This window comes from Taudactylus pleione, unplaced genomic scaffold (genome assembly GCF_031769625.1).
Source record: "Taudactylus pleione unplaced genomic scaffold, aTauple2 ptg000085l, whole genome shotgun sequence".
In the NCBI taxonomy this organism is placed as follows: domain Eukaryota; kingdom Metazoa; phylum Chordata; class Amphibia; order Anura; family Myobatrachidae; genus Taudactylus; species Taudactylus pleione.
Genome location: NW_028284487.1, coordinates 16778797 through 16806310, shown reverse-complemented (window position 1 = coordinate 16806310; position 27514 = coordinate 16778797). Strand labels below are relative to the sequence as shown.

The 27514-nt window shown below is 39.9% G+C and overlaps 1 protein-coding gene across 1 annotated transcript in view; it reads right to left on the bottom strand.

Moving 5' to 3' along the window:
• Positions 1 to 505: 505 nt before the first annotated feature.
• AHNAK (AHNAK nucleoprotein) overlaps positions 506 to 27514 on the bottom strand; it is a 63748-nt gene continuing 36739 nt past the window's right edge. The window contains exons 2-5 of the mRNA XM_088468396.1: positions 25777 to 25854; positions 22786 to 22936; positions 22425 to 22612; positions 506 to 17527 (exon numbers count right to left, since the gene is read on the bottom strand). Coding sequence (XP_088324522.1) covers positions 1727 to 17527; positions 22425 to 22612; positions 22786 to 22936 — 16140 coding nt within the window. The 5' untranslated portion in view covers positions 25777 to 25854 and the 3' untranslated portion in view covers positions 506 to 1726. The remainder of the gene's footprint in view (positions 17528 to 22424; positions 22613 to 22785; positions 22937 to 25776; positions 25855 to 27514) is intronic.

Below are 27514 nucleotides of genomic sequence, written 5' to 3'. Positions count from 1 at the left end.
ATTTGTTTTCCAGTGTTTTGCATGCCCACTTTTGTAATGCACATAGCTATTCGAATCTACATGCTTAATGTAATTCTGACTTGTAATACCTTGGCCATCATTACTTAACACTAGATCCAGATATTCAACTTTCTCACAACTGATTTTGGATGTATATGATAAATTATATTCGTTAATTTCCAAATACTTCATAAATTCACCAAATTCTCCTTTTGTGCTGTTCCATATAAATCAGAATGTCGTCTATATACCTAGCATACAGTACTAATTGATTTTTAAAAATGTGATCACCATAACTATATTTCTCCTCCCAGCTCCCCATGTGCAATTTGGCGAAGCTGGGAGCAAACACTGTCCCCATAGCTGTTCCTTATTTTGAATTTAAAAAAATGATATATATATATATATATATATATATATACACACACACATACACACACGCACATATACAAATGCATGCACACGCAAATATACACACATTTGAGACAGATTGCAGACACAAACATTTTACTAAAGGTTAGAAGCTTTATTTTGTTTTGTGTTTTTTTAACAATCCACCATAACACATTTCTGAATGAAGTGTTTACAGATTCATGAAGCTAAAACTGTTTATTTAAATCTTATTTTTATTTTTTTACTAGAAATAAAAGCAAATCTTGTTTATGTCCAACAAATACAAGCAGCAGTTTAGGTATGACAATTGAAGAAGAAAAGTCTTATAGTACAAATAAAAAAATGACGCATTGAACCACCAGATGCTAAAAACACGGTTGAAATTGATTGCCTTCAAAAAGATGGAGAGATTCAGAGTACAATTTAAATAACACGTCAGCCATTATCCTCCCATCGGCTCATTTTTTCTATGTTACACAATTTAAACAGGTCAGTGTCAGTTTCAAACGTTTATACAGTTTGGGAGTGTACCAGTTATCAGCTTGATTTTCTAAGGTGACTAGATGTCAAGCCAGACAACTGCATGTGAAAAAAATATATGAAAATCTTGCACAGGAACATTTAGTAATCCAGTGCAGTAACATCACTTTTTATTTTACAGGTGTCCCTCATTTGAGATATAGTTACTTTTTCAAAAAGTCTATGAAGACTGCATATATTTTTTGTCACATTTAATTTCTTCCACTTTCACTTTGTGACCATGATGACATAAATGAAGCAGAAAGCAACACTATATATTGTACATCTGCAAATAAATTACACAGGATGTTAAAAAAACAAAAAGAATACATTTTGAGTGATTTTTTCTATCGGGTTGGAACTATGAAAACATTACATATTTTGTTATCATTTGATTACAACTTCTCAGAGGCTCCTGAATTTTATCCATCTGGCTGGTTCAATGCCATTTACAGTGTTTTATTAAGTCTGTTTGCATCTATTTGTAAAGCCCCACAAAAGGAAAATATAAACTGTAAATGCAAGTTAAAAAAAATATATGGAAAAATATATTTCCATGTACAAATTGTTATATCAAAAACAGATAATTAAATCTCTCACTGCCAGGGTTTGGTTTACATGTAAATTATCTCAGGCAGTGAAAGGTTTAATGTGTGCATGGAATTTAATAGACAACTGAGATCTGTCTGCTTTCTGCCCTTCTTTTGGGTCTCCACTGTTCATTTAAAGTTAGAATTCTATAAAGGCTGCAAAATGTATGTACAAACACACAGATATATATATTTATATACATGTTGGGGTAAGGGTGGGTGATTCATTCTTTCTTTTTGGCAACAGTCAGTTCTACCTTAGGCAAATGGACGCCTGCCTTAGTTGCACTGTCATTGCTCGAGGAAGAAGAGACCCTGGACTTACGGGAGGAAACAGATGCTCCACTCCCTTGGACGTTTTCATCATCACTTAATGTGACCTCATAAGAACCCTTTGATTTAGACCCTAAGCCACCAAAAGTGCCAAATTTAATTTTAGAATGTTTTCCTTTCTTTTTCCCCCCTTCTGCAGACAATGAACCTTCTGCTTCCAATGTACCACCTGGAGATGAGTGTGGTGATTCATCCTTCTCCTCGCTCAAAGAGGAAGATCTGTGTCTTGGCTTTTTGCTAGTAAATAAGGAAAACTCGTACTTTGCAGGTTTTTCTACCTCCACTTTAGCAGACCCCAAACCTACTTCAGCAGACCCTAAACTGGCTTTTGAGCTTTTAAGATCTCCCTTTGACCCCGAAACGGAGACATCTGGGATACTAGCATCACTTTTACCTTTGGATTTGAAGTTGAACTTCGGCATTTTTATTTTAGACTTTTTTATTTTTATGTCACTTTCTTCAAATTCTACATCAGCTTGGCCAGACTTTACAAAATGCACATCTGCAGATGGAAAGTCTACATCAACTCCCACTTCTCTTCCAGACAGTTCAGGTCCAGATGTTGTAAATTTCGGCATTAAAAGTCTGGGGAAAGTAATTTTACCAGAAGACATTTCTAGATTCCCATCTATCCCTTGTACAGTCAACTTTCCATCAAGTCCTTGCAAGTATGGACCAGAAACTTCCACCTGAGGCAAATTAATCTGACTGTCTAAACCTTTCACATCAATGCCTGGCAATGCAACACTTGTATTTTGTTTTTTCCCAGCACCAAAAATTCCAAAATCACTTTCAATCTCTGATCTTTTCAAATTCATGTCAATATCTGAACCAGAAACCTTTGGAACTGATATATCAACTTCAGGCACGTTAATGGAGGAGCCTTTCAGTTTTGCCTCCATATGTGGTCCTTTAAGTTCAGAATCAAAACTAACCTCAGGACCATCTACAGATGTGCCAGAGATGCCAAATTTTGGAGTTTTAATTTGCCCACCTGAACCAGAAATGTCTACATGAGGATGACTTAATTCCATACTTCCAGAAGTTACCTTATAACCTTTAACTTTTGGTCCTTGTAAATTCACATCAATTTCTGGACAAGAAATCTTTGGTACTGAAGTATCAACTGAAACATTGGGTGCTTCATTGTTAATCTTTATTGAACCAATATTTACATCTAAGCCAGGAGTTGACAAATCTGTTGCAAGCTTTGGGCCAGATATATCAAAATCTCCTTTTGGAAGAGAAAGGTCAGTCTCAGGTATGTCTACCTTTGACCCTGACATATTGAAAGTTGGGAGTTTGAATTTTGGTTTTTTCACCTTTATATCAGGACCTTCAATGCTGACCCCAGAAGATGTTAATTCTGCTTCTGGAGTCTTTATTCCACCACCAATGTCTAAATCTGGAGTCTTTAAATCTGCTCTAGGACTTTGAAGGGAAGTCTCTCCTTTTATTTTTGGAGATTTAATGTCAAATTCCACATCAGGAAAATACATTTTTCCAAAGAGTGGTTTTCGGGTTTTAGGTGCTTTTAAGCCAATATCTGTTTTTAATCCTGCATCTGTACCTGTAATATTTAAATCAACATCAGGGGCATTAAGGTTTATGTCACTATCTATGTCAGGTGCACTTACATCAAAACCACCTTTTTTGCCTTTTATTTTTGGGCCACTCATGTGAATTTTTGGCATTTTAAATTTTCCCTTTTTCCCTCTGGCTCCAACACTTATATCAGGCACCTCTGAATCAAAATCTACATCTGGAATTGTAGCATCTACTGAAGGAGTTTTTACATCGGCTTTAGGTGATTTCATGCCAAAACCAAACTTTGGTTTCTTAACTTTAGGCAGCTTCAAATTAGCCTCAGGGCCCTCAATCTCTGCTCCTTGACCTTTAACACTAATGTTTGTAGATCCAAAGTTGATATCAGGCACTGACATGTCAATTTTTGGGCTCTTCAGTTCTCCTTCTAATTGTGGGCCAGTGAGATCAACATCAAAATCTCCTTTCATATGTGGACCCTTCAAATGTATGTCTTTTTCCATATTTGGGAGACAAAGCTCTGCTTCTCCCTTCATTTTGGGTCCCTTCAGATTTATTTCTGGCATGGATACTTTTGGTAAGTTAACATTCATTGATGGCATGTTGAATTTTGATCCCTTTGCTTTAGCATCTGGGCCTTCAATGTTCAGTTCTGGTGCTTTAATATCTACACCTTCCACTTTTGGTACAGAAATTCCAAATTTAGGCATTTTTAATTTTGGCATTTTAATTTTTCCTTCAGGAACTTCTAGGTCAATATTGGGTACGTCAAGGTCAAGTTCTGGACTTTTTAAATCACCCTTTACTTTTGGTCCTGACACATCTGCTCCTCCCTTCCAGCTTGGGCCTTTCAAATTAAAGTCAATATCTGGCATATTCAATGAGGGCATCTTAAATTTAGAACCTTTTAGCTTTCCATCAGGGCCCTCAATATCAATTTCAGGCACGTTAATGTCTACACTTGGACCAGCTATATCAAGGCTTCCTTTCGGTAGGCTAGTATCTACATCTAGACCCTCCATTTTTGGCCCAGAAGCACCAAATTTAGGCATTTTGAATTTGGGCATTTTAAGTTTTCCTTCTGGGCCTTTCCAATTGACATCTGGAGCATCTAATTCAATGCCTGGACCCTCAACATCAATCTTAGGACCTTTCAGATTAAGGTCAGGCATAGACACTTGTGGAAGGTTTATTGATGGCATCTTGAATTTTGAGCCTTTTACTTTCCCATCAAAGTCTACATCTGGGGCTTCAAGGCCTACCTCCGGTGCTTCAATATCAACATCAGGACACTTCAAATCTCCTTTCATTTTAGGACCTTTCAGATTAATGTCAGGCATAGACACTTGTGGAAAATTCATTGATGGCATCTTAAATTTTGGGCCTTTTACATTCCCATCAAGGTCTACATCTGGGGCTTCAAGAGCTACCTCAGGCACTTCAATATCAACATCAGGACATTTTAGATCTCCCTTCATTTTAGGACCTTTCAGATTAATGTCAGGCATAGACACTTGTGGAAAATTCATTGATGGCATCTTGAATTTTGAGCCTTTTACTTTCCCATCAAAGTCTACATCTGGGGCTTCAAGGCCTACCTCCGGTCCTACAATGTCAACATCAGGACACTTCAAATCTCCTTTCATTTTAGGACCTTTCAGATTAATGTCAGGCATTGACATTTTTGGAAAATTCATTGATGGCATCTTAAATTTTGGGCCTTTTACATTCCCATCAAGGTCTACATCTGGGGCTTCAAGAGCTACCTCAGGCACTTCAATATCAACATCAGGACATTTTAGATCTCCCTTCATCTTAGGGCCTTTCAGATTAATGTCAGGCATAGACATTTGTGGAAGATTCATTGATGGCATCTTGAATTTTGAGCCTTTTACTTTCCCATCAAAGTCTACATCTGGGGCTTCAAGGCCTACCTCAGGAACTTCAATATCATCAGGACACTTCAAATCTCCTTTAATTTTAGGACCTTTCAGATTAATGTCAGGCATTGACATTTTTGGAAAATTCATTGATGGCATCTTAAATTTTGGGCCCTTTACATTCCCATCAAGGTCTACATCTGGGGCTTCAAGAGCTATCTCAGGCACTTCAATATCAACATCAGGACATTTTAGATCTCCCTTCATTTTAGGACCTTTCAGATTAATGTCAGGCATAGACACTTGTGGAAAATTCATTGATGGCATCTTGAATTTTGAGCCTTTTACTTTCCCATCAAAGTCTACATCTGGGGCTTCAAGGCCTACCTCCGGTCCTTCAATATCAACATCAGGACACTTCAAATCTCCTTTCATTTTAGGACCTTTCAGATTAATGTCAGGCATTGACATTTTTGGAAAATTCATTGATGGCATCTTAAATTTTGGGCCTTTTACATTCCCATCAAGGTCTACATCTGGGGCTTCAAGAGCTACCTCAGGCACTTCAATATCAACATCAGGACATTTTAGATCTCCCTTCATTTTAGGACCTTTTAGATTAATGTCAGGCATAGACACTTGTGGAAAATTCATTGATGGCATCTTGAATTTTGAGCCTTTTACTTTCCCATCAAAGTCTACATCTGGAGCTTCAAGGCCTACCTCCGGTCCTTCAATATCAACATCAGGACACTTCAAATCTCCTTTCATTTTAGGACCTTTCAGATTAATGTCAGGCATTGACATTTTTGGAAAATTCATTGATGGCATCTTAAATTTTGGGCCTTTTACATTCCCATCAAGGTCTACATCTGGGGCTTCAAGAGCTACCTCAGGCACTTCAATATCAACATCAGGACATTTTAGGTCTCCCTTCATCTTAGGGCCTTTCAGATTAATGTTAGGCATAGACACTTGTGGAAAATTCATTGATGGCATCTTGAATTTTGAGCCTTTTACTTTCCCATCAAAGTCTACATCTAGGGCTTCAAGAGCTACCTCAGGCCCTTCAATATCAACTTCAGGACATTTCAAATCTCCTTTCATTTTAGGTCCTTTGATATTTAGATCAAGATGAGGCATGGATACTTTTGGCATATCTACATTGAATGAGGGCATTGTCAGTTTTGAACCCTTCAGTTTTCCATCTGGGCCATCAATATCCAGATCTGGCGTTTCAATTTTTATCTTTGGGCTAGACATATTGAGGTCAGCATTTGGTAATTTTAGATCAATATCTGGAGCATCTGGTTTTGAAGCAGAAAATCCAAACTTGGGAAGACTGAATTTTGGCATTTTAAGCTTCCCTTTACTTTCAGGTCCTTCCAGTGAAAGGTCAGGTGTCTCCAGGTCCATATCTGGAGTTTTTATATCTAGCTTGGAACCCTTTAATTCACCTTCAACATTTGGCAATGAGGCATCTACATCCCCTTTCAACTTGGGTCCTTTTAAATTTAATTCAACATCTGGCATGGACACTTTAGGGCTAGTTATGTTTAATGAGGGCATTTTAAATTTGGGACTTTTACCCTTTAATTCCAGATTTGGACTTTCCAAATCAGGACTGCTAATATTAATGTCAGTTTTTGGAACCTTAATATCAACACTGGGTGCTTGCACCTTAGGACCTGAAAAGTTAAACTTTGGCAGTCTGAATTTGGATTTTTTAACCTTTGCTTCTGGCATATCAAGGTCTACCTCTGGCAATTCTCCTAACTCAGGACCTTTAAGTCTGCCTCCCGTTGCAATTGAAGCATCAATGTCACCTTTCATTTTAGGTCCTTTCAAATTAAGATCTACATCTGGCATGGATACACTGGGTTTTGAAAAACCCCATGATGGCAACTTAAATTTTGACCCTTTAATTTTGCCTTCTGGCAATTCAGCAGACAATGTTGGGCTTGCGATATCAAATTCAGGACCTTTGATCTCGAATTTTGGATCCTTTATTCCTGCTTCAAAATTTGCATCAGGCATATCTACATCACCTTTTAATTTGGGACCTTTTACATTCAAATCCAAACTGGGCATCTTAAATTTTGGGCCCTTAACTTTAGCTTCAGGGCCATCAAGGTCTATATCTGGCCCAGACATGTCAAGGCCAGCTTTTGGAAGTTCAACATCTACTCCTGTAGCTTTGACATTAGCTCCTGACAAGCCAAACTTTGGCATTTTAAATTTAGGCATTTTCAGCTTTCCTTCTGGACCTTCTACATCAACACCTACATCAACTTCTGGGCCCTGTACGTCAACATTAGGACCTTTCAACTCTCCTTCTAATTTAGGTAAAGAAACATCTGCTCCTCCTTTCCAGTTTGGACCTTTCAAATGAATGTCTGGCATAGACACATGTGGAATATTCATTGATGGCATCTTGAATTTTGGACCTTTTATTTTCCCATCAATGTCCACCTCTGGGCATTCAAGGTCTGCCTCAGGTCCCTTTATGTCAACCTTTGGAGCTTTCACATCTCCTTCCAGTTTAGGAGTTTTTAAATTAAAGTCAACATCAGGCATTTTTGGAAGAGTCATTGATGGCATCTTGAATTTTGGACCTTTTCCTTTACCATCAATGTCTATTTCAGGGCCTTCAAGGTCCAACTTGGGACCCTTAATATCCACTTTAGGATCTTTTATATCTCCTTCAAGTTTGGAACCTTTCATGCTTATATCAAAATCAGGCCTAGACATCTTCGGTAGATTAAAATTCATTGATGGCATCTTGAATTTCGGTCCCTTTACTTTAGCTTCAGGGCCATCTATGTCAAAATCTGGCCCAGTCACTTCAAGGTCAGCCTTGGGAAGATTAACATCCACTCCTGTAGCTTCCACATTAGACCCTGGCATGCCAAACTTTGGCATTTTAAATTTAGGCATTTTCAGCTTTCCTTCTGGACCTTCTACATCAACACCTGGCATTTCTAGATCAACCTCTGGACTCTTCAGATCCATTTCAGGACCTTTCAACTCTCCTTCTAATTTAGGTAAAGAAACATCTGCTCCTCCTTTCCAGTTTGGACCTTTCAAATGAATGTCTGGCATAGACACATGTGGAATATTCATTGATGGCATCTTGAATTTTGGACCTTTTATTTTCCCATCAATGTCCGCCTCCGGGCACTCGATGTCTACCTCAGGTCCCTTTATGTCAACCTTTGGAGCTTTCACATCTCCTTCCAGTTTAGGACTTCTTAAATTAAAGTCAACATCAGGCATTTTTGGAAGAGTCATTGATGGCATCTTGAATTTTGGACCTTTTCCTTTACCATCAATGTCTATTTCAGGGCCTTCAAGGTCCAACTTGGGACCCTTAATATCCACTTTGGGATCTTTTATATCTCCTTCAAGTTTGGAACCTTTCATGCTTATATCAAAATCAGGCCTAGACATCTTAGGTAGATTAAAATTCATTGATGGCATCTTGAATTTTGATCCCTTCACTTTAGCTTCAGGGCCATCTATGTCAAAATCTGGCCCAGTCATTTCAAGGTCAGCTTTGGGAAGATTAACATCCACTCCAGTAGCTTCCACATTAGACCCTGGCAAGCCAAACTTTGGCATTTTAAATTTAGGCATTTTCAGCTTTCCTTCTGGACCTTCTACATCAACACCTGGCATTTCTAGATCAACCTCTGGACTCTTCAGATCCATTTCAGGACCTTTCAACTCTCCTTCTAATTTAGGTAAAGAAACATCTGCTCCTCCTTTCCAGTTTGGACCTTTCAAATGAATGTCTGGCATAGACACATGTGGAATATTCATTGATGGCATCTTGAATTTTGGACCTTTTATTTTCCCTTCAAAGTCCGCCTCCGGGCACTCGATGTCTACCTCAGGTCCCTTTATGTCAACCTTTGGAGCTTTCACATCTCCTTCCAGTTTAGGACTTCTTAAATTAAAGTCAACATCAGGCATTTTTGGAAGAGCCATTGATGGCATCTTGAATTTTGGACCTTTTCCTTTACCATCAATGTCTATTTCAGGGCCTTCAAGGTCCAACTTGGGACCCTTAATATCCACTTTGGGATCTTTTAGATCTCCTTCAAGTTTGGAACCTTTCATGCTTATATCAAAATCAGGCCTAGACATCTTAGGTAGATTAAAATTCATTGATGGCATCTTGAATTTTGGTCCCTTCACTTTAGCTTCAGGGCCATCTATGTCAAAATCTGGCCCAGTCATTTCAAGGTCAGCTTTGGGAAGATTAACATCCACTCCTGCTGTAGCTTCCATGTTAGATCCTGGCAAGCCAAACTTCGGCATTTTAAATTTAGGCATTTTCAGCTTTCCTTCTGGACCTTCTACATCAACACCTGGCATTTCTAGATCAACCTCTGGACTCTTCAGATCAATTTTAGGACCTTTCAACTCTCCTTCTAATTTAGGTAAAGAAACATCTGCTCCTCCTTTCCAGTTTGGACCTTTCAAATGAATGTCTGGCATAGACACATGTGGAATATTCATTGAAGGCATCTTGAATTTTGGACCTTTTATTTTCCCATCAATGTCCGCCTCCGGGCATTCAAGGTCTACCTCAGGTCTCTTTATGTCAACCTTTGGAGCTTTCACATCTCCTTCCAGTTTAGGACTCCTTAAATTAAAGTCAACATCAGGCATTTTTGGAAGAGTCATTGATGGCATCTTGAATTTTGGACCTTTTCCTTTACCATCAATGTCTATTTCAGGGCCTTCAAGGTCCAACTTGGGACCCTTAATATCCACTTTGGGATCTTTTATATCTCCTTCAAGTTTGGAACCTTTCATGCTTATATCAAAATCAGGCCTAGACATCTTCGGTAGATTAAAATTCATTGATGGCATCTTGAATTTTGGTCCCTTCACTTTAGCTTCAGGGCCATCTATGTCAAAATCTGGCCCAGTCATTTCAAGGTCAGCTTTGGGAAGATTAACATCCACTCCTGCTGTAGCTTCCACGTTAGATCCTGGCAAGCCAAACTTTGGCATTTTAAATTTAGGCATTTTCAGCTTTCCTTCTGGACCTTCTACATCAACACCTGGCATTTCTAGATCAACCTCTGGACTCTTCAGATCCATTTTAGGACCTTTCAACTCTCCTTCTAATTTAGGTAAAGAAACATCTGCTCCTCCTTTCCAGTTTGGACCTTTCAAATGAATGTCTGGCATAGACACATGTGGAATATTCATTGATGGCATCTTGAATTTTGGACCTTTTATTTTCCCATCAATGTCTGCCTCCGGGCATTCGATGTCTACCTCAGGTCTCTTTATGTCAACCTTTGGAGCTTTCACGTCTCCTTCCAGTTTAGGACTCCTTAAATTAAAGTCAACATCAGGCATCTTTGGAAGATTCATTGTTGGCATTTTGAATTTTTGACCTTTTCCTTTACCATCAATGTCTATTTCAGGGCCTTCAAGATCCAACTTGGGACCCTTAATATCCACTTTGGGATCTTTCATATCTCCTTCAAGTTTGGAACCTTTCATGCTTATATCAAAATCAGGCCTAGACATCTTCGGTAGATTAAAATTCATTGATGGCATCTTGAATTTCGGTCCCTTTACTTTAGCTTCAGGGCCATCTATGTCAAAGTCTGGCCCAGTCACTTCAAAGTCAGCTTTGGGAAGATTAACATCTACTCCTGTAGCTTCCATATTAGACCCTGGAAAGCCAAACTTTGGCATTTTAAATTTAGGCATTTTAAGCTTTCCTTCTGGACCTTCTACATCAACACTTGGCATTTCTAGATCAACCTCTGCACCCTTCAGATCAATTTTAGGACCTTTTAACTCTCCTTCTACTTTAGGTAAAGAAACATCTGCTCCTCCTTTCCAGTTTGGACCTTTCAAATGAAAGTCTGGCATAGATACATGTGGAATATTCATTGATGGCATCTTTAATTTCGGACCCTTTACTTTAGCTTCAGGGCCATCCATGTCAAAATCTGGCCCACTCACTTCAAGTTCTGGTTTTGGAAGATCAACATCCACTTCCTGACCTTCCACATTAGATCCTGACCAGCCAAACTTCGGCATTTTAAATTTAGGCATTTTCAGCTTTCCTTCTGGACCTTCTACATCAACACCTGCCATTTCTAAATCACCTTCTGGACCCTGTATGTCAACATTAGGACCTTTCAACTCTCCTTCTACTTTCGGTAAAGTGATATCTGCTCCTCCTTTCCATTTTGGACCTTTCAAATGAATGTCAGGCATAGACACATGTGGAATATTCATTGATGGCATCTTAAACTTTGGGCCTTTTATTTTTCCATCAATGTCTGCCTCTGGGCATTCAAGGTCTACCTCAGGTCCTTTTAGGTCAACTTTCACATCTCCTTCCAGTTTAGGAGTTTTTACATTAAAGTCAACATCAGGCATTTTTGGAAGAGTCATTGATGGCATCTTGAATTTTGGACTTTTTCCTTTAACATCAATGTCCACTTCAGGGCCTTCAAGGTCCAACTTGGGGCCCTTAATATCCACTTTAGGATCTTTTATATCTCCTTCAAGTTTGGAACCTTTCATGCTTATATCAAAATCAGGCCTAGATATCTTAGGAAGATTAAAATTCATTGATGGCATCTTGAATTTCGTTCCCTTCACTTTAGCTTCAGGGCCATCTATGTCAAAATCTGGCCCAGTCACTTCAAGGTCAGCTTTGGGAAGATTAACATCCACTTCCTGACCTTCCACGTTAGATCCTGGCAAGCCAAACTTCGGCATTTTAAATTTAGGCATTTTCAGCTTTCCTTCTGGACCTTCTACATCAACACCTGGCATTTCTAGATCAACCTCTGGACTCTTCAGATCAATTTTTTGACCTTTCAACTCTCCTTCTACTTTAGGTAAAGTGATATCTGCTCCTCCTTTCCATTTTGGACCTTTCAGATGAATGTCAGGCATAGACACATGTGGAATATTCATTGATGGCATCTTAAATTTTGGGCCTTTTATTTTTCCTTCAATGTCTGCCTCTGGGCATTCAAGGTCTACCTCAGGTCCTTTTAGGTCAACTTTCACATCTCCTTCCAGCTTAGGAGTTTTTACATTAAAGTCAACATCAGGCATTTTTGGAAGAGTCATTGATGGCATCTTGAATTTTTGACTTTTTCCTTTAACATCAATGTCCACTTCAGGACCTTCAAGGTCCAACTTGGGGCCCTTAATATCCACTTTAGGATCTTTTATATCTCCTTCAAGTTTGGAACCTTTCATGCTTATATCAAAATCAGGCCTAGACATCTTAGGAAGATTAAAATTCATTGATGGCATCTTGAATTTCGTTCCCTTCACTTTAGCTTCAGGGCCATCTATGTCAAAATCTGGCCCAGTCACTTCAAGGTCACCTTTGGGAAGATTTACATCCACTTCCTGACCTTCCACGTTAGATCCTGGCAAGCCAAACTTCGGCATTTTAAATTTAGGCATTTTCAGCTTTCCTTCTGGACCTTCTACATCAACACCTGGCATTTCAAGATCAACCTCTGGACTCTTCAGATCAATTTTTTGACCTTTCAAATCTCCTTCTACTTTAGGTAAAGTGACATCTGCTCCTCCTTTCCATTTTGGACCTTTCAGATGAATGTCAGGCATAGACACATGTGGAATATTCATTGATGGCATCTTAAATTTTGGGCCTTTTATTTTTCCTTCAATGTCTGTCTCTGGGCATTCAAGGTCTACCTCTGGTCCTTTTAGGTCAACTTTCATATCTCCTTCCAGTTTAGGAGTTTTTACATTAAAGTCAACATCAGGCATTTTTGGAAGATTCATTGATGGCATCCTGAATTTTGGACCTTTTCCTTTACCATCAATGTCCACTTCAGGGCCTTCAAAGTCCAACTTGGGACCCTTAATATCCACTTTAGGATCTTTTATATCTCCTTCAAGTTTGGAACCTTTCATGCTGATATCAAAATCAGGCCTAGACATTTTGGGTAGATTAATATTCATTGATGGCATATTAAATTTTGGGCCCTTTACTTTAGCTTCAGGGCCAGTTGTGTCAAAATCTGGCCCAGTCACTTCAAAGTCAGCTTTTGGAAGATCAACATGCACTCCCTCAGCTTCTTTATTAGATCCTGGAAAGCCAAACTTTGGCATTTTAAATTTAGGCATTTTGAGCTTACCTTCTGGATCTTCTATATCAACACCTGGCATTTGTAAATCAACCTCTGGACCCTTTAGGTCAGTTTTAGGATCTTTTAAATCTCCTACGTTAGGCAAAGAAACATCTGCTTCTCCTTTCCAGTTTGGACCTTTCAAATGAATGTCTGGCATAGAAACATGTGGAATATTCACTGATGTCATCTTAAATTTTGGGCCTTTTATTTTCCCATCAATATCTGCCTCTGGGTATTCAAGATCTATCTCAGGTCCCTTTATATCAACTTTTTGAGCTTTCACGTCTCCTTCCAGTTTAGGAGTTTTTAAATTAAAGTCAATGTCAGACATTTTTGGAAGATTCATTGATGGCATTGTGAATTTTGGACCTTTTCCTTTACCATCTAAGTCTAAATCTGGGGCCTTAAGATCTACTTTAGGGATTTCAATACCCACCTCAGGCCCCTTCATGTCAACTTTTGGATCTTTCAAATTTCCTTCTAATTTGGGACCTTTTATACTCAGATCTAAATCAGGCATAGATACCGTGGGCAAGTCAAAATTCATGGATGGCATCATAAATTTAGGCCCTTTCACTTTCCCTTCTGGGCCTTCAATGTCTAACTCCAGGGACTTAGCAACTAATCCTGGGCCTTCTAATTTAGGGCCAGAGGTATCAGCACCTCCTTTCCATTTAGGTCCTTTCAAATTCATGTCAACATCAGGCATGGACACTTTTGGCATATCAAGATTCATTGATGGCATCTTCATCTTTGGACCCTTCATTTTTCCTTCAGGACCTTCTATATCAAATTCTGGTACATCAATATCTAGACTTTTTAATTCTCCATCAATTTTTGGACCTGAAATGTCAACTCCTCCCTTCCATTTAGGACCTCTTATATTACTTTCAGGAATATTAATGTCAATTTTTGGAACTTCAACTACTTTTGGACCACTGAACTCAATTTCCCCTTTTGGCAATTTAATATCTGAACCAGATAAGCCAAATTTAGGCATATGAAATTTAGGTGTTTTTAATTTTGCTTTCCCTTCTAAATCTACATTTGGTGCAACAACATCAACTTCTGGAGTTTTATTGTCAATTTCAAGATCTTTTAATTTTTTTTCAATTTTAGGTCCTGTGATTTCAGCATCTCCTTTCCATTTTAGACTTTTCAGATTCAGGTCAACATCAGGCACTGACATTTTTGAAAGCACAGAAGGAGTCTTAAAATTAGGCCCTTGTACCTTAACATCTGGAGTTTCTAGGTTTAAATCTGAAGCTTCAATATCAATCGCACCCTTTGTAAGTTTAAGATCTAAAGCTTGATCTTCCATTTTTGATCCAGACAAACCAAACTTAGACATTTTAAATTTGGGCATTTTGAGTTTTCCTTCTGGACCTTCTAGATCAACATCTGGAATATTTACGTTAAATTTAGGAACCTGTGTATCAACTTTTGGCCCTTTAATATCTCCATGAATCTTAGGGATAGATATATCAACATCTCCTTTCCCACTGAGACCATCAAATTCAGGCAGTGAAATATTTGGAAGATGAGCAGAAGGCATCTTGAATTTTGAGTCCTTTACTTTTCCATCTAAACTTAGTTTAGGAACTTCAAATTCTGTACCCTTGATATGAACTTTTGAGCCTTCAATTTTAGGACCTTTTATACTCAGATCAACTTCAGGCATAGATATCTCGGGTAATTTAGGGCCCTTGAACTGCCCCCCTGTACCTTCAATATTTAGGTCAGGAGCTACAATATCTGTTGTTGATATACCAATATTTACTTTGGGGAGACTTGCATCTATATTTGAGTATTCCACTTTTGGTTTAGAAATGCCAAACTTGGGCATTTTAAATTTAGGCATTTTAAGTTTTCCTTCTGAACCTTTCAGATTTAAATCAGGTCCTTCCAGGTCAACCTCTGGAGCATTAGCATCAAACTCTGGACCCTTAATACCAAGATTGACACCTTCTAAATCCCCTTCTAGCTTAGAACCTTTCATATCTGGAGCCTTAAGGTGAACTTCTGGCCCTTTGAAATCAACTTTGGGACCTTTCAAATTCCCTCCCAGATTAGGACCTTTCAGGTTTAGATCAACATCAGGCATCTTTGGTATAGTGACATTCATTGGCTGCATGTTAACTTTAGGGCCTTTCAATTCCACATCTGGGCCACCAATATCTATGTTTGCTTTTGTAGTGTTTATATCTACATTTGGGACTTCCACATTCGACTCATAAAAACCAAATTTAGGCATTTTAAGTCTTCCTTTCAAATTGACATCTGATGCTCCTAAATTAACCTCATGACCCTTAAGATCTACTTCTGAACCTTTCAGTGCAATATCTGGGCTTTTTAGATCTGCCTTATTCTTAGATTTTGAAATATCTATTCCTTTGGGACCCTTCATGCTAAAGTCTGGCACAGATACGTTTGACATGGTGACACCCAAAGATGGCTTAGCCATATTACCGCTTCTATCTAACTCCGGAGCCTCAAGCTCAACTTCTGTTGCTTTTATATCTACCTTTGGACCTTGTACATTACCCTTTAATTTTGACACCGGAATATCAGCTCCTCCTTCCCACTTGGCACTCTTCAGATTTATGTCAACATTCGGCACTGACACTTTCGGTACTTTCCCTGGAGCTGCAATATCAATTTGTGGGCCTGTTATATCAATACCACCTTCTGGTTTCGATCCTGACACTTCAAATTTAGGTAATTTAAATTTTGGCACATTCATCTTTCCTTCTAGACCTTCTACACACACATTTTGCACAGCTACCTTTGGAGCGTTTATATTACATTTGGGATGCTTTAAATCAGACTCTATGCTTAAGTCAATTTTAGGAGTGGGTGCAAGGTCAAACTGTGAACTCTTCAGACCAATTTTAGGTCCTGTTACATCACTTTCTATTGCGAGACCTGTAATATCTGCCACTCCCTTAGATTTAGTACTTGGCATATCAATGCTAACATTAGGCATGGAATATTTTGATACATCAACAACAAAACCAGGACCCTTAATTTTACCCTCCAGCTGATTGTCTGGATTTGTGACATTGGTCTTACCCATAGTTATGGGGGTGTCAACAGTTGCTTCTGGAAATTTCATGCTAGTTTCAGTAATCCCTTCACTTGTTCCCGATAAACCAAACCTTGGCATTTTAAATGAGGGTATTTGTATCTTTCCAACAGAGTTGTCAAACTCAATATCTGGTTCTTTTACATTTCCAGTCACAAATGCAGACTTGGTTTGTTTAGAGTAAGTTTTTATATCTGTTTGTGGTGTTATTACATTTATGGCTGGGCCTTTGATTTTCAGTCCTTCTGGCTTATTTAGGTCAAGCTGAGGATCCTTGACTGTCACACTGGATGACAGGAAGCCACTTTTAGAAGTTACTGATGTTGTGTCCTGGCTTGGAGCTTTGATATCCATAGTTGATTTATCTGAAGTGTCATAATCTGATACTCTGCTGATATGACCTGCAAAACCAATGTCCATAGAAGAAGAACTTCCTGCTACATTAGGACCTCTAACATCAATATCATGCTCTGCTCCAAATCTGGACATCTTGCCATCAATTTTCTTTTCAGAACTCTGGAACCTTGGTCCAGAAACACTTACACCAGGCACACTGATGCCGAAAGATGATCTGCTGTCAACCTGGGCACGAGAATCACTATAGCCTGCAGGAAACTCATATTGCACCCCACTCTGTTCTTGATATCTCACAGTGGTACTGTGAACATTCACAGAATCTCCTGGCAGGGAAACACTGTAGTCTCCACCTGCCTGAAAGCTTTTCCCAGGCACATCGATACCAGGAATCCGAATGACTGTTTTGCCCTCATCTGTCTCCACACTGGTGTTCGAAATTTCAGTTATTTCATGACGTGGAATTTTAATTTTGTATTCAGGACTACTTATGTCAATCTCTTTTGAATCTTTTGCTCCTGTCACATCCACAGTGTAGGCAGTCACCTTCCTGGTAACGGTGATGGTCCTAGTCTGTGTCTCTGGCTCTAGAGAATCATCTGACTTTAGACGTGGCTTAATTTTTTTTGTGTAAATACGTCTGTATTCCTCATCATCTCCACTCTGCAAAAAAATATATGGTTACAGAAAGTGCTTACTTTCAGTAAAAACAACATTTTGATACAAGTTCTGGAAGAAAAAAAAAAAAGAGAGCTGAGATCTTAGGATCTCAGTTCCTACCCAGCGCTCCTTGAATCACAATTGTAATGTGAACAATATTGTTATGTATTACTTTATGTGCAAAAGTTCCTATACTAGCACCAGCGCAGCATACCTTAATGTCAGTTGCTAAACTGACAACAAAAACTACAAGGAAAACAATTAAAAAGGTTGCGCTGCTGCTGCTGTATATTGGTATATACTTAATTGATCCACGTGACAAAACCTCTCTGATTCACATAATATTTATTGTACACATAAAAATTGACATGATAAAAGATATAATATCTCTATAAAAATCAACAAATTGTAACAATTAATAGGACAGTGACAAAACTGGAATATATGTATCTATGAATGGATACAATTGGATTCATCCGCTCAATGTATCAGCTGTGTCTGGTGCCTAATGAATTTATCTGAAAACCGGCATCCAGACTCGTGATACAATGTATCAAGGTTCTTTATAATTTGATAAAGATATGCCACTAAATCCACCAAGACAACTTGGCCCACAATAAAATACGCAATAATGATCCCTCTCCAGTCAAATACTTCCAGATAATAGCGCTATGTCACTGTAGTTAACTACAGTGACATAGCGCTATTATCTGGAAGTATTTTTATTGCCACTAACCGCCAAGTCTCACTACTCGCAGAGCCTGACCAGCGGACATCTAGGATCAAGAGAGAGCGATAACCAATATACCAACCCACGCCAGTGAAAGCTGCTTGGGGCAGTAATTGCAGTAATAAGCTGTGCACCCTGTGTCATTTCACTCTTGCACATGCATTTTGTCAATTTAAGTTAAATGATCAGAATATATACAGTAATACAATCTCCTCTATTGACTAATAACAATGATTCAAAGGAGATAAAAGTTAGATCCTAGGAGCTATACATAAATAAAGCAGTGCCAAAGGAGCTACCCCTTAATGTCAGATAGTGCATCACCAAAGCAATCTATTCCCCAAATGGGACCTCAATGCCAAGTGTTGTACTGCCACTGTTTGCTCTTTTTCTCTTCACTTCAGTATTCCCCCGCAGGCTGGAAATACCCTACTGGCACAGTTCAGTACAGGGAGGGGGGGGGAGCCTTGGTATGACATGCACTTTCTCCAGGCCCATGGTTCCACGCTACTCCTCTGCCTCTGTACGAGCATAACTGCAATACAATCGCTGCGCGTGCACAGTACGGGATTCGCGCATGCATAATGGCTAACAATCGCTCAATCACTGGAAATATCAGCATTGTGTAAATCTCAGAATCAGGCCCATTGTTTGCATAAAGCACCCATATAAAAGCCTATATTGGCAAAGCTAAGTTATTAATCTATTGAATATGTTCAAACATGATTAAATGGCGTAGTCAGCTTTGGGCAATCAAACATGTCCACCATATATAGCAAAGAGTCCATCCCTGGGAACCTTCATTTACTCAACCAATTAATATAAAACCTATATTGTATAGCTATAAATAGCATATAATATGTGCATTTTTCTGCAGTGTATCTGTCCATTATGAATAACATGACTTACTGAATTCCTTAAAGATGGAATAATTTATATTATTGTCCGGATTAAGACTTTGTGGGGCCCTAGGCAAAATATTTCTTAGGGCCCCCTTCCGATCCATTATATCACTATTTAAGTACCCATTACATATTTATTTCCAGACACAGTTCACACCAACATCACACACCTGTTACACACTGATCACTATACACAGGTCACTGGTGGCCTGCTTATATTACTGCTTGTACAGTGCATATTACTATCTAATAAGTGCATACACTATACGTATTATATAGTAGCTCTGTGGTACCAGTCAGGATACAATGCTTCCTCAGGGTCCATGAGGACGGCGATCTCTGGAGTGAGGCGGATATTTCTGGGATGCAATTATTGTAGATATAAAATTGTTTTGCACTGTGTCGTACCAATATTGTTTGTTTGCTTCGCTGACCATACACTAAACAATAATTGTTCAGATCTGGCCGATGCAAAACATTTCTAAACAATTGTCATTCAGTGTATGGGCATGAACAAAATAGTTTAACATCTGAAAATGGCTGTTAAATGGTTGGGATCATTCGATTTTATTGTCAAACATGTACAATCGTGCAGTTTGGTTGGATCATTTGGCACATAGTGTATGTAGTCTATGGTCAGCTTAAGGGGGAACTTAACAGTTTCTGTCAAACGGACTGCTTTTTTTGATTCATTTATTCAATCGCTATAAAGATGTTTATATACAAGAAACTTGCAACATAGGTTAAATGAACAAATGATCTTCTATTAATATACTGTACTAAAGAAGATCACCTTAGTCTATTATTGGCAGTGCATACAGTTTTGTATAAATACTATTTATTTGAAAGACTAAGGGCTCATTCCAATTACTTGCGAAAAGTACAATTTGCCGTTGCCACGGCGCCAAAACACTGGCAACGGTATCGCATCTCGCACCCCTTGCGGCCCGCTCCGTGTCTGAATTTGCATAATTTTAATTGGAGCCCTATGGGGCTGCGAACACTTTTATGCAAATTTGGGCTGCAGTCAAGTGCAGCCGTTTTTGTGCTGACTAGCATATGCGAGTACATCGCACCTAATTGGATTGACCCTAATGTGCATGGATTGTCCTGAAATAGTAAATAGATGTGAGCTGGTACGTGTCTAGAGGTACCCAGACTTTAAAAAATTAATCTCCGTATATCAAATAGGACACAGAAGCGCTCACCTACAGTGTATGTTGATGGAAGCTGTGTTGGATAGTTGGAATTATAAATATAAAATATCTCGCCAATGTTTATGTCAAAAGAAAATGTATTAATCAATTAGTCTATAGGAGGCACATTGCTCCAGAAATAAAACAAAAAAATAGAAGTAGAAATATAAAACCAAAAATCCTGAACCATAAAGTCAGGACAAGATTGGTTGTGTTGCAGGACCGTGGCTTGAAGAAGTGACCAGTAAATTGGTAGGTTCCTTAAGGGAGCCCCTATCCGTAGTGTATCTATGTCCCCAGGTCACCATACAAAATTTGCAAATGTAACTAGTCTCAGTGTCCCCTTGGCACTCAGGTGTACAGTATCTGCAGGTATATCACTGCGATATCTGCCTGAGTGTTTGTGGTGAGGGTAATAAGTGTGCCCCTTTAGAGGGTTACTCACCGTATGTTAAATACGTCACCCTTGTAATAAACACCAAGTAGAACTCACACTGGATGAAATGTCAAGACTTAGTGTGTCTACAGTCACGGTGTCCCGTACTGCGACTTACCCTTAGTCCCGTATCCAGAGAGGGGGGAGAGTCGGAGAGACCTCGTGGAGCTGCAATGTCCTGCCGTGCACAGAGGGTCACCTCACAGAGAGGAGAGTGCTGGGGACTTCAGTCGCCGATGGTATCAGGGAACCCGCGTGCTGGATATATCCTGCTCTCTGGTATCCAGTCTGAAGATGCTGGGAGGCAGCGTGTGGCACTTCCTAGTACGCGCATCTCGCTCCATCTGGAGTCCATGTTGTGTCATGTGTGTGACCCTTGAAGAAGGCCGTGATAGGCCGAAACGCGTTAGTAACATGTGACACAACACGGACTGTAGAGGGAGAGAGACGTGCATACTAGGAAGTGCGGCACGCTGCCTCCCAGCATCTTCAGACTGGATACCAGAGAGCAGGATATATCCAGCATGCGGGTTCCCTGATACCATCGGCGACTGAAGTCCCCAGCACTCTCCTCTCTGTGAGGTGACCCTCTGTGCACGGCAGGACATTGCAGCTCCATGAGGTCTCTCCGACTCTCCCCTTCTCTGGATACGGGACTAAGGGTAAGTCGCAGCACGGGACACCGTGACTGTAGACACACTAAGTCTTGACATTTCAGCCAATGTGAGTTCTATCGACACTGCTACATACAAGCAAATGCTTATAGGGGTCACGTACGCCAGCATATGGAAAGGCACTGCTTTCACCCAGATTTCCTTATCACCCCCAGAAGCATCTCACACTACTTGGTGCTTATTAGAAGGGCGACGTATTTAACATACGGTGAGTAACCCTCTAAAGGGGCACACTTACTACCCTCACCACAAACACCCAGGCAGATATCGTAGTGATATACCTGCAGATACTGTACACCTGAGTGCCAAGGGGACACTGAGACTAGTTACATTTGCAACTTTTATACGGTGACCTGGGGACATAGATACACTACGGATAGGGGTTTCCTAAAGGAACCTACCAATTTACTGTTCAATTCTTCAAGCCACGGTCCTGCAACACAACCAATCTGGTCCTGACTTTATGGTTCAGGATTTTGGGTTTTATATTTCTATTTCTATATTTTTTGTTTTATTTCTGGAGCAATGTGTCTCCTATAGACTAATTGATTAATACATTTTCTTTTGACAAACATTGGAGAGATATTTTATATTTATAATTCCAACTATCCAACACAGCTTTGATCAACATACACTGTAGGTGAGCGCTTCTGTGTCGTATTTTATATGCATGGATTGGATTGTACATATATTTTGTTAACTTCTAGAATTGTTTATTTTCAGCTGCCCTTGGATACAACAACAGACCTGCTTTGTTGAATCAAGTGAATGCAATGCAAAAAGAAATAAACAAATCTGCCTAGAAGAGAACACTGTTGGAAGGTTGGTGGCACAAATTTGCTTTGATAAATATGGCTCACTGTAAGCTTAAAAATATAATTTGCTTTATATTAGAAAATAAACACTGATATGTAGACAACACTACTGTGTCACTGAAAAACAGAATATTGGAACTTGCTCACCAGAACAACATCAGGACTTTTCAGGCTAAAGACGTCATGTGAAAAGGTCGCGCCAGGTAGTGGGGATCGATCCCCTTTTCTCTGTAGCTTGAGACCTACGGTATGGTGTCCTACATTTGCCAGTAGATTTTGTATGTCTTCTGACGACATGTTGTCAAAGTAAACGGTTGCCCCTACAATCTGGTCACCTAAACAGACAAAAAAAAGAGTTTGTTTTTGTTTCATATTTATGTGGGAACAAATGACAAACATATTTTCTCGCCCTAGTACTTTTTCCCCAGTTCCCCTCTTCCACTTAATACAGACAAGGAGGTTAGAATCAGACCAACGTAACACTTATTTCTGGCTAAACAGCACTCACCTTCCTTTACAACTCCTGTTTTGGCAGCTGGTGAGTTCTGCACCAACTGTTTCACAAATACTCCTCCTTCATTCTGGTCTAGGGTTAGACCCATTGATCCACTCCCTTGCCAGTTGGGTAGCAGAAGTTCCCGAGTATCTTCCTCCTCCATCTGAAACATAAAAAGGAAACATCACATGGTTTCAGCAATGGTATAATATGAATGTGTTATATGATATTATATGGTTTCCATCACTGAATTGAAGGTAACAATTAGAAATTAATATGCAAACTTCAGTTAATTACCATCAAAGTACTGCATTGCAGATGCATGACTACAATGTCAGTTAAGGTAACTGGGTAACAAACATGGCTATAGAAACAGATACAGAGGACATTACACCACATGCTTTACAAAAAGGTGTAAATACAGAAGTGGGGTGTTGGCCATCTAGTGTGAGATTTACCAAACCTTCAGAGGAGGACAAGTGGAGCTGTTGGCCATAGCAACCAAATAAATTCTAACTATAATTTTATAGACTGTACTAGGTAAATAATAGCTATAATCTGATTGGTAACTATGGGTAATATCTCCACTTGACCTCTTAGAATAAAATGTGACCCCAATATGCTCCATTAACTATTCATGCTATTGCAGATTCAACTACTTAAATAAAAAGTTAAAGGCCACTAATCTTAAATGTTAGGTTCACATAAAATTAAAAAAGCATTTACATACCCTGACTTTAGTTATAATTTTCCACCGCACACTATTATCTTCTGTTATTAGCCGTTTTAGGTTCCAAAGGCCATTCATGATATGAAGTCATCCAGTTTTAATTAACCACTGTATTATTGGTATCTTACACCCTTTTTCCACTGCCGCTAAAACCAGGGTTATTGCAGTGTTATTGCAGTGTCAACCCGGGTCGCGGTTCAATGGAAAAGGGTCCTAGGAAAATCGTGTTGACTGACCCAGCATTTCTTCCTGGGTCGCAAGCAGAATTTTACTCGGGTAAGACCCGGGAAAGGCTCAGTGAAAACGGGTATACCGAGTGATCCAACCAGATCACATTGACAGCAAAGAGAGAGCCGCATTTCCTAGTGCTTAGAGAGGATGTAATCTCCAAGAGCCAGCAGAGGTAAGCTCCGGCAGTATCCTGGGTCCAGCCTGCGGTGTAAAACGGGTTCAAGCCCCTGTGACGGCTTGAAACCCGTGTTCAGTGGCCCGGCTGGACCTGGGATTTTGGTGGAAAAGAGGTATTAGCTTTCATGGACTTTCAGATGCGGGAACTTCTAATGACACAGGGACATCTACCATCCCCTATAAATTTCTCTCAGAGGTGGGAGCGGTGGAAATTTATTCCACACATTATTGTTTTCTTTGAAAATTAGTTACTTATTTTTCTGGTTAGTAATAAACAACATAGCAGATTTGGCACCGAGGGGGTAGTGATTACCAGGGCCCAGACTTATCAGTGGGGCCTGGGTCAGCTGCTGAGGGGGACAAATGTCTCCCTTTGCAGCGCGTGAGCTGCCCCCCACCCCATCTGTTCAGCTCTCATGGCCCTGTATAATGGTTAGGCTATCCACACTCTTTTTATCAGGGAATTGGAACAGAACTGGCCAAACAGTGGATTAGCCATGTGTAGTCTACTAGCTATAGCAATCATTATGTTTCATGGGCCAATTGCAACAAAGGACATAGCTCTAGTCATTCTAAAGGGTCTTCTTTTCTCTTTTTGGGTGTTTTTTTTTTTTTCATTTTGTTTAAACCTTCTGTTGGGCATACACTATACAAATATTGGGACAATCCGCCGATATCAGTGGATCACCCGGATAATTGTACTGTGTGTGCGGGCGACCGAGGGTAAAATATCGGTCGGTCAGGCATGTCAGATTGTCTAGCATGCCCGTCCGATGCAATATTTTGTAAGTTAAATGTTGGCCGCATTGGGTAGTGTATGCCCAGCCGCGGCTCACAGACGAACATTTCCCGTTTCTTCACAGCGAAATGTCTCCACCCCAGGGGCAGAGCGCAGATATCGGGGCCAATACACTGTGCGATATCCCATGGTATGCCAGCGATATCTGCTGGGTGTCAGATAAAATGTCTATCGGCCTGACAGGCATTTTATCTGGCAGTGTATGTCCAGCATTACTAAGGTTTAAATGTGTTTTATGCTATCGTTAATCTATAGATGTGTGTAAGAAAATTTAAATCTGATAGTATCATTTTGCATCATTGGAGCTGGCCTGGCAGCCTTGTCTTTCGCTAAAGCTTTATTAAAGACCTGCAAGCAGGACTCCTTTGCAGATGCTGTCATCATCATTGCAAAGAGTTGTGTTACTGTATTGGAAAGGTGCTGTAGCCACCATGGGAATCCATATATTTGGTATACGTTAAAGAAAGATACACTTGGCAGACAGAGGGCCTGATTCACTAGCGTATGCAACTGCCGATTGTTGCGTACTGCGCATGCACTGCAATGCGCCAACTAGCCATTGTGATCAGGACTGTGGTCGCAGTAACTGCGCAGACCCTCGGCAGAGTGATTGACTGGAAGTGCCGTTTTTGGGTGGTGACGGGTCGGGCGAACGCAGGCGTGCCAGTGCGTTTCAACGCCGTTGCAGGGGCGTGCATAAATTATCTACTGCGATGGCCTACGCAGCCTGAGGCCTGATAGCGTGCATGGAAGATAGCAATTTCTGAGTAAGGTCAGGGCTTCTGCAAGTGTGCATGAGGCTGCGATGGTACTCGATTGTACCAATGATTTCGCAGTCTTGCTAAACATTACGGATGTGCAAGGTAAGGTGGGCGTCCTTATGTAGTTCTGCGTATGGCATTGCGATCACAATAAATTAGCATACTATCGCAGTTGAACTGCGTGCGTAATCGCTATTGCATTCACAGTTGCATTCCGTAGTGAATCAGGCGCAGAGTTAAAAAAGTACATGATAGCTGTTTGATAGTTTAACTTGTAGGCACATTAAATATGGGGAAAAAATTACCTTGATTTATCGAGTCAGTTACCTTCTACAAGACTTTGCTGGCTCTGACTGCACATATGTTTGCATTAGGACTTCAGGCTGTAAGAAACAAGGAAAAAATACTTCAAATATTAAACAAAAGCATGTGAAATATTAGGAGACGCACACACCTCACCATTCCGCGTGTGACAGCATTACATGTAATATACACGGGTATATAATGAAGCCTACAAATATTGTGTATATACACAGACAGAGCAGGGTGTGGGCCTGTATAAAATGTGGATAGCCATACAAATCATGTGACATTAAACAAAACTCCCTGTGTAAATATTATACAAAGAATTGAAGATAAAGACTCCTTCTCCCATGACTCGGGACAAATCAACAGATCATACGCCCCAAATTAACTAGACACTGCTACTCTGTATAAAGGCAAGCTTTATCTGACCTACTCTTGCTCCTACAGCTAATGGATTAAAATGCCTGATGCTCACAATTCCATCACCACATCAAATCATTGATAAAACAATATATAGTATCCTGGATGAAAGGGGCAATTTTTTAAACCTCCATCTAAGTAATAATATAACTAAAATTGGTGTAGAGATATGAGCAACATTGGTTAAAATTCCATACAAATTGTAAAAGTGCAAATTTCATGCAATACAATTTTCAAGCTCCATATTTGTGTTGCCATACTGCGAAATGCCATTATGGATTTAAAAATTATTATGTCACAGGTCTTTGAATAGAATTGGGAGGACTACACTTAATTACCAGCTGCAAAAATGCTGAATGGAAGTGTTTTGAAAATGTTATGGTGCATACACACGGTCAGATCTGTTAGACGAACAATAAACTATGAACGATAAACGACTAACAATTTAAACGATTTTACCAACGATTTCATGAACTACGAACAATTTTTGACAGTATTAAAATTAATGAAAATCGACCATAACTAACTGCAAACACATCAGATGTCAGATATAGTTATCTGACAAACGGGAACGCGCATCGTTCATCGTTGCAAGGACACGTCAGATTTTCTTTCAGATATGAACGATTTTTAAATTCGTTATTGTACAAATCTGAAGGAAAATCTGACCGTGTGTATGTACCATTACTCATCTCAGAAAGGAACTGGAGGAAGGCAGGTTGTCGAAAAAAAAAAGGTGACTGGATGATTGCCACACCCTGTTATCCTGCTCAAAACAATATTCAGATTCAACATTATGCAGTCTCTTGCAAAGTTAGCGAATGGTTATTCTAATGGGCTGATTATGGGGCCTATGTATCAAAGTTTGATGAGAGATAATAGTGATCACTCTAGCTCCGGCGGCAGACAGTGCGCCGGATCTAGAGAGGGGGCGTGGTCATTGAAAAGGGGGCGTGCCTATAAGAAGCGTCCCCTTTTCGTCACTCTTGGGGGCATGCCCGGCACTTACGGACACGACGGGCAGCCCCCAAGCGCTGCTGACAGGTAGAATAGATACCAGGCGCATGCGCCCAGCGTCTATTTACCGGCAGTGACCGGGTCACCGCACATTTCCCCACCCGCGGGACGCTGCGACCCGCGGGTGTAGACGGCACCCGCAGGCTGTTTAAGCGGGGCACTGCGCGGTGAGGCAGGGCACTTTTTGCCCTTCAGAAGGAGGGCAAGGCGCAGAGCCCCGCTAAAACAGCCTGGCGGGAACGCTAGATAAAATTGTGAGAGAAAAAGCATTAGCCAATCAGCTCCTAAGTGTCATTTTTC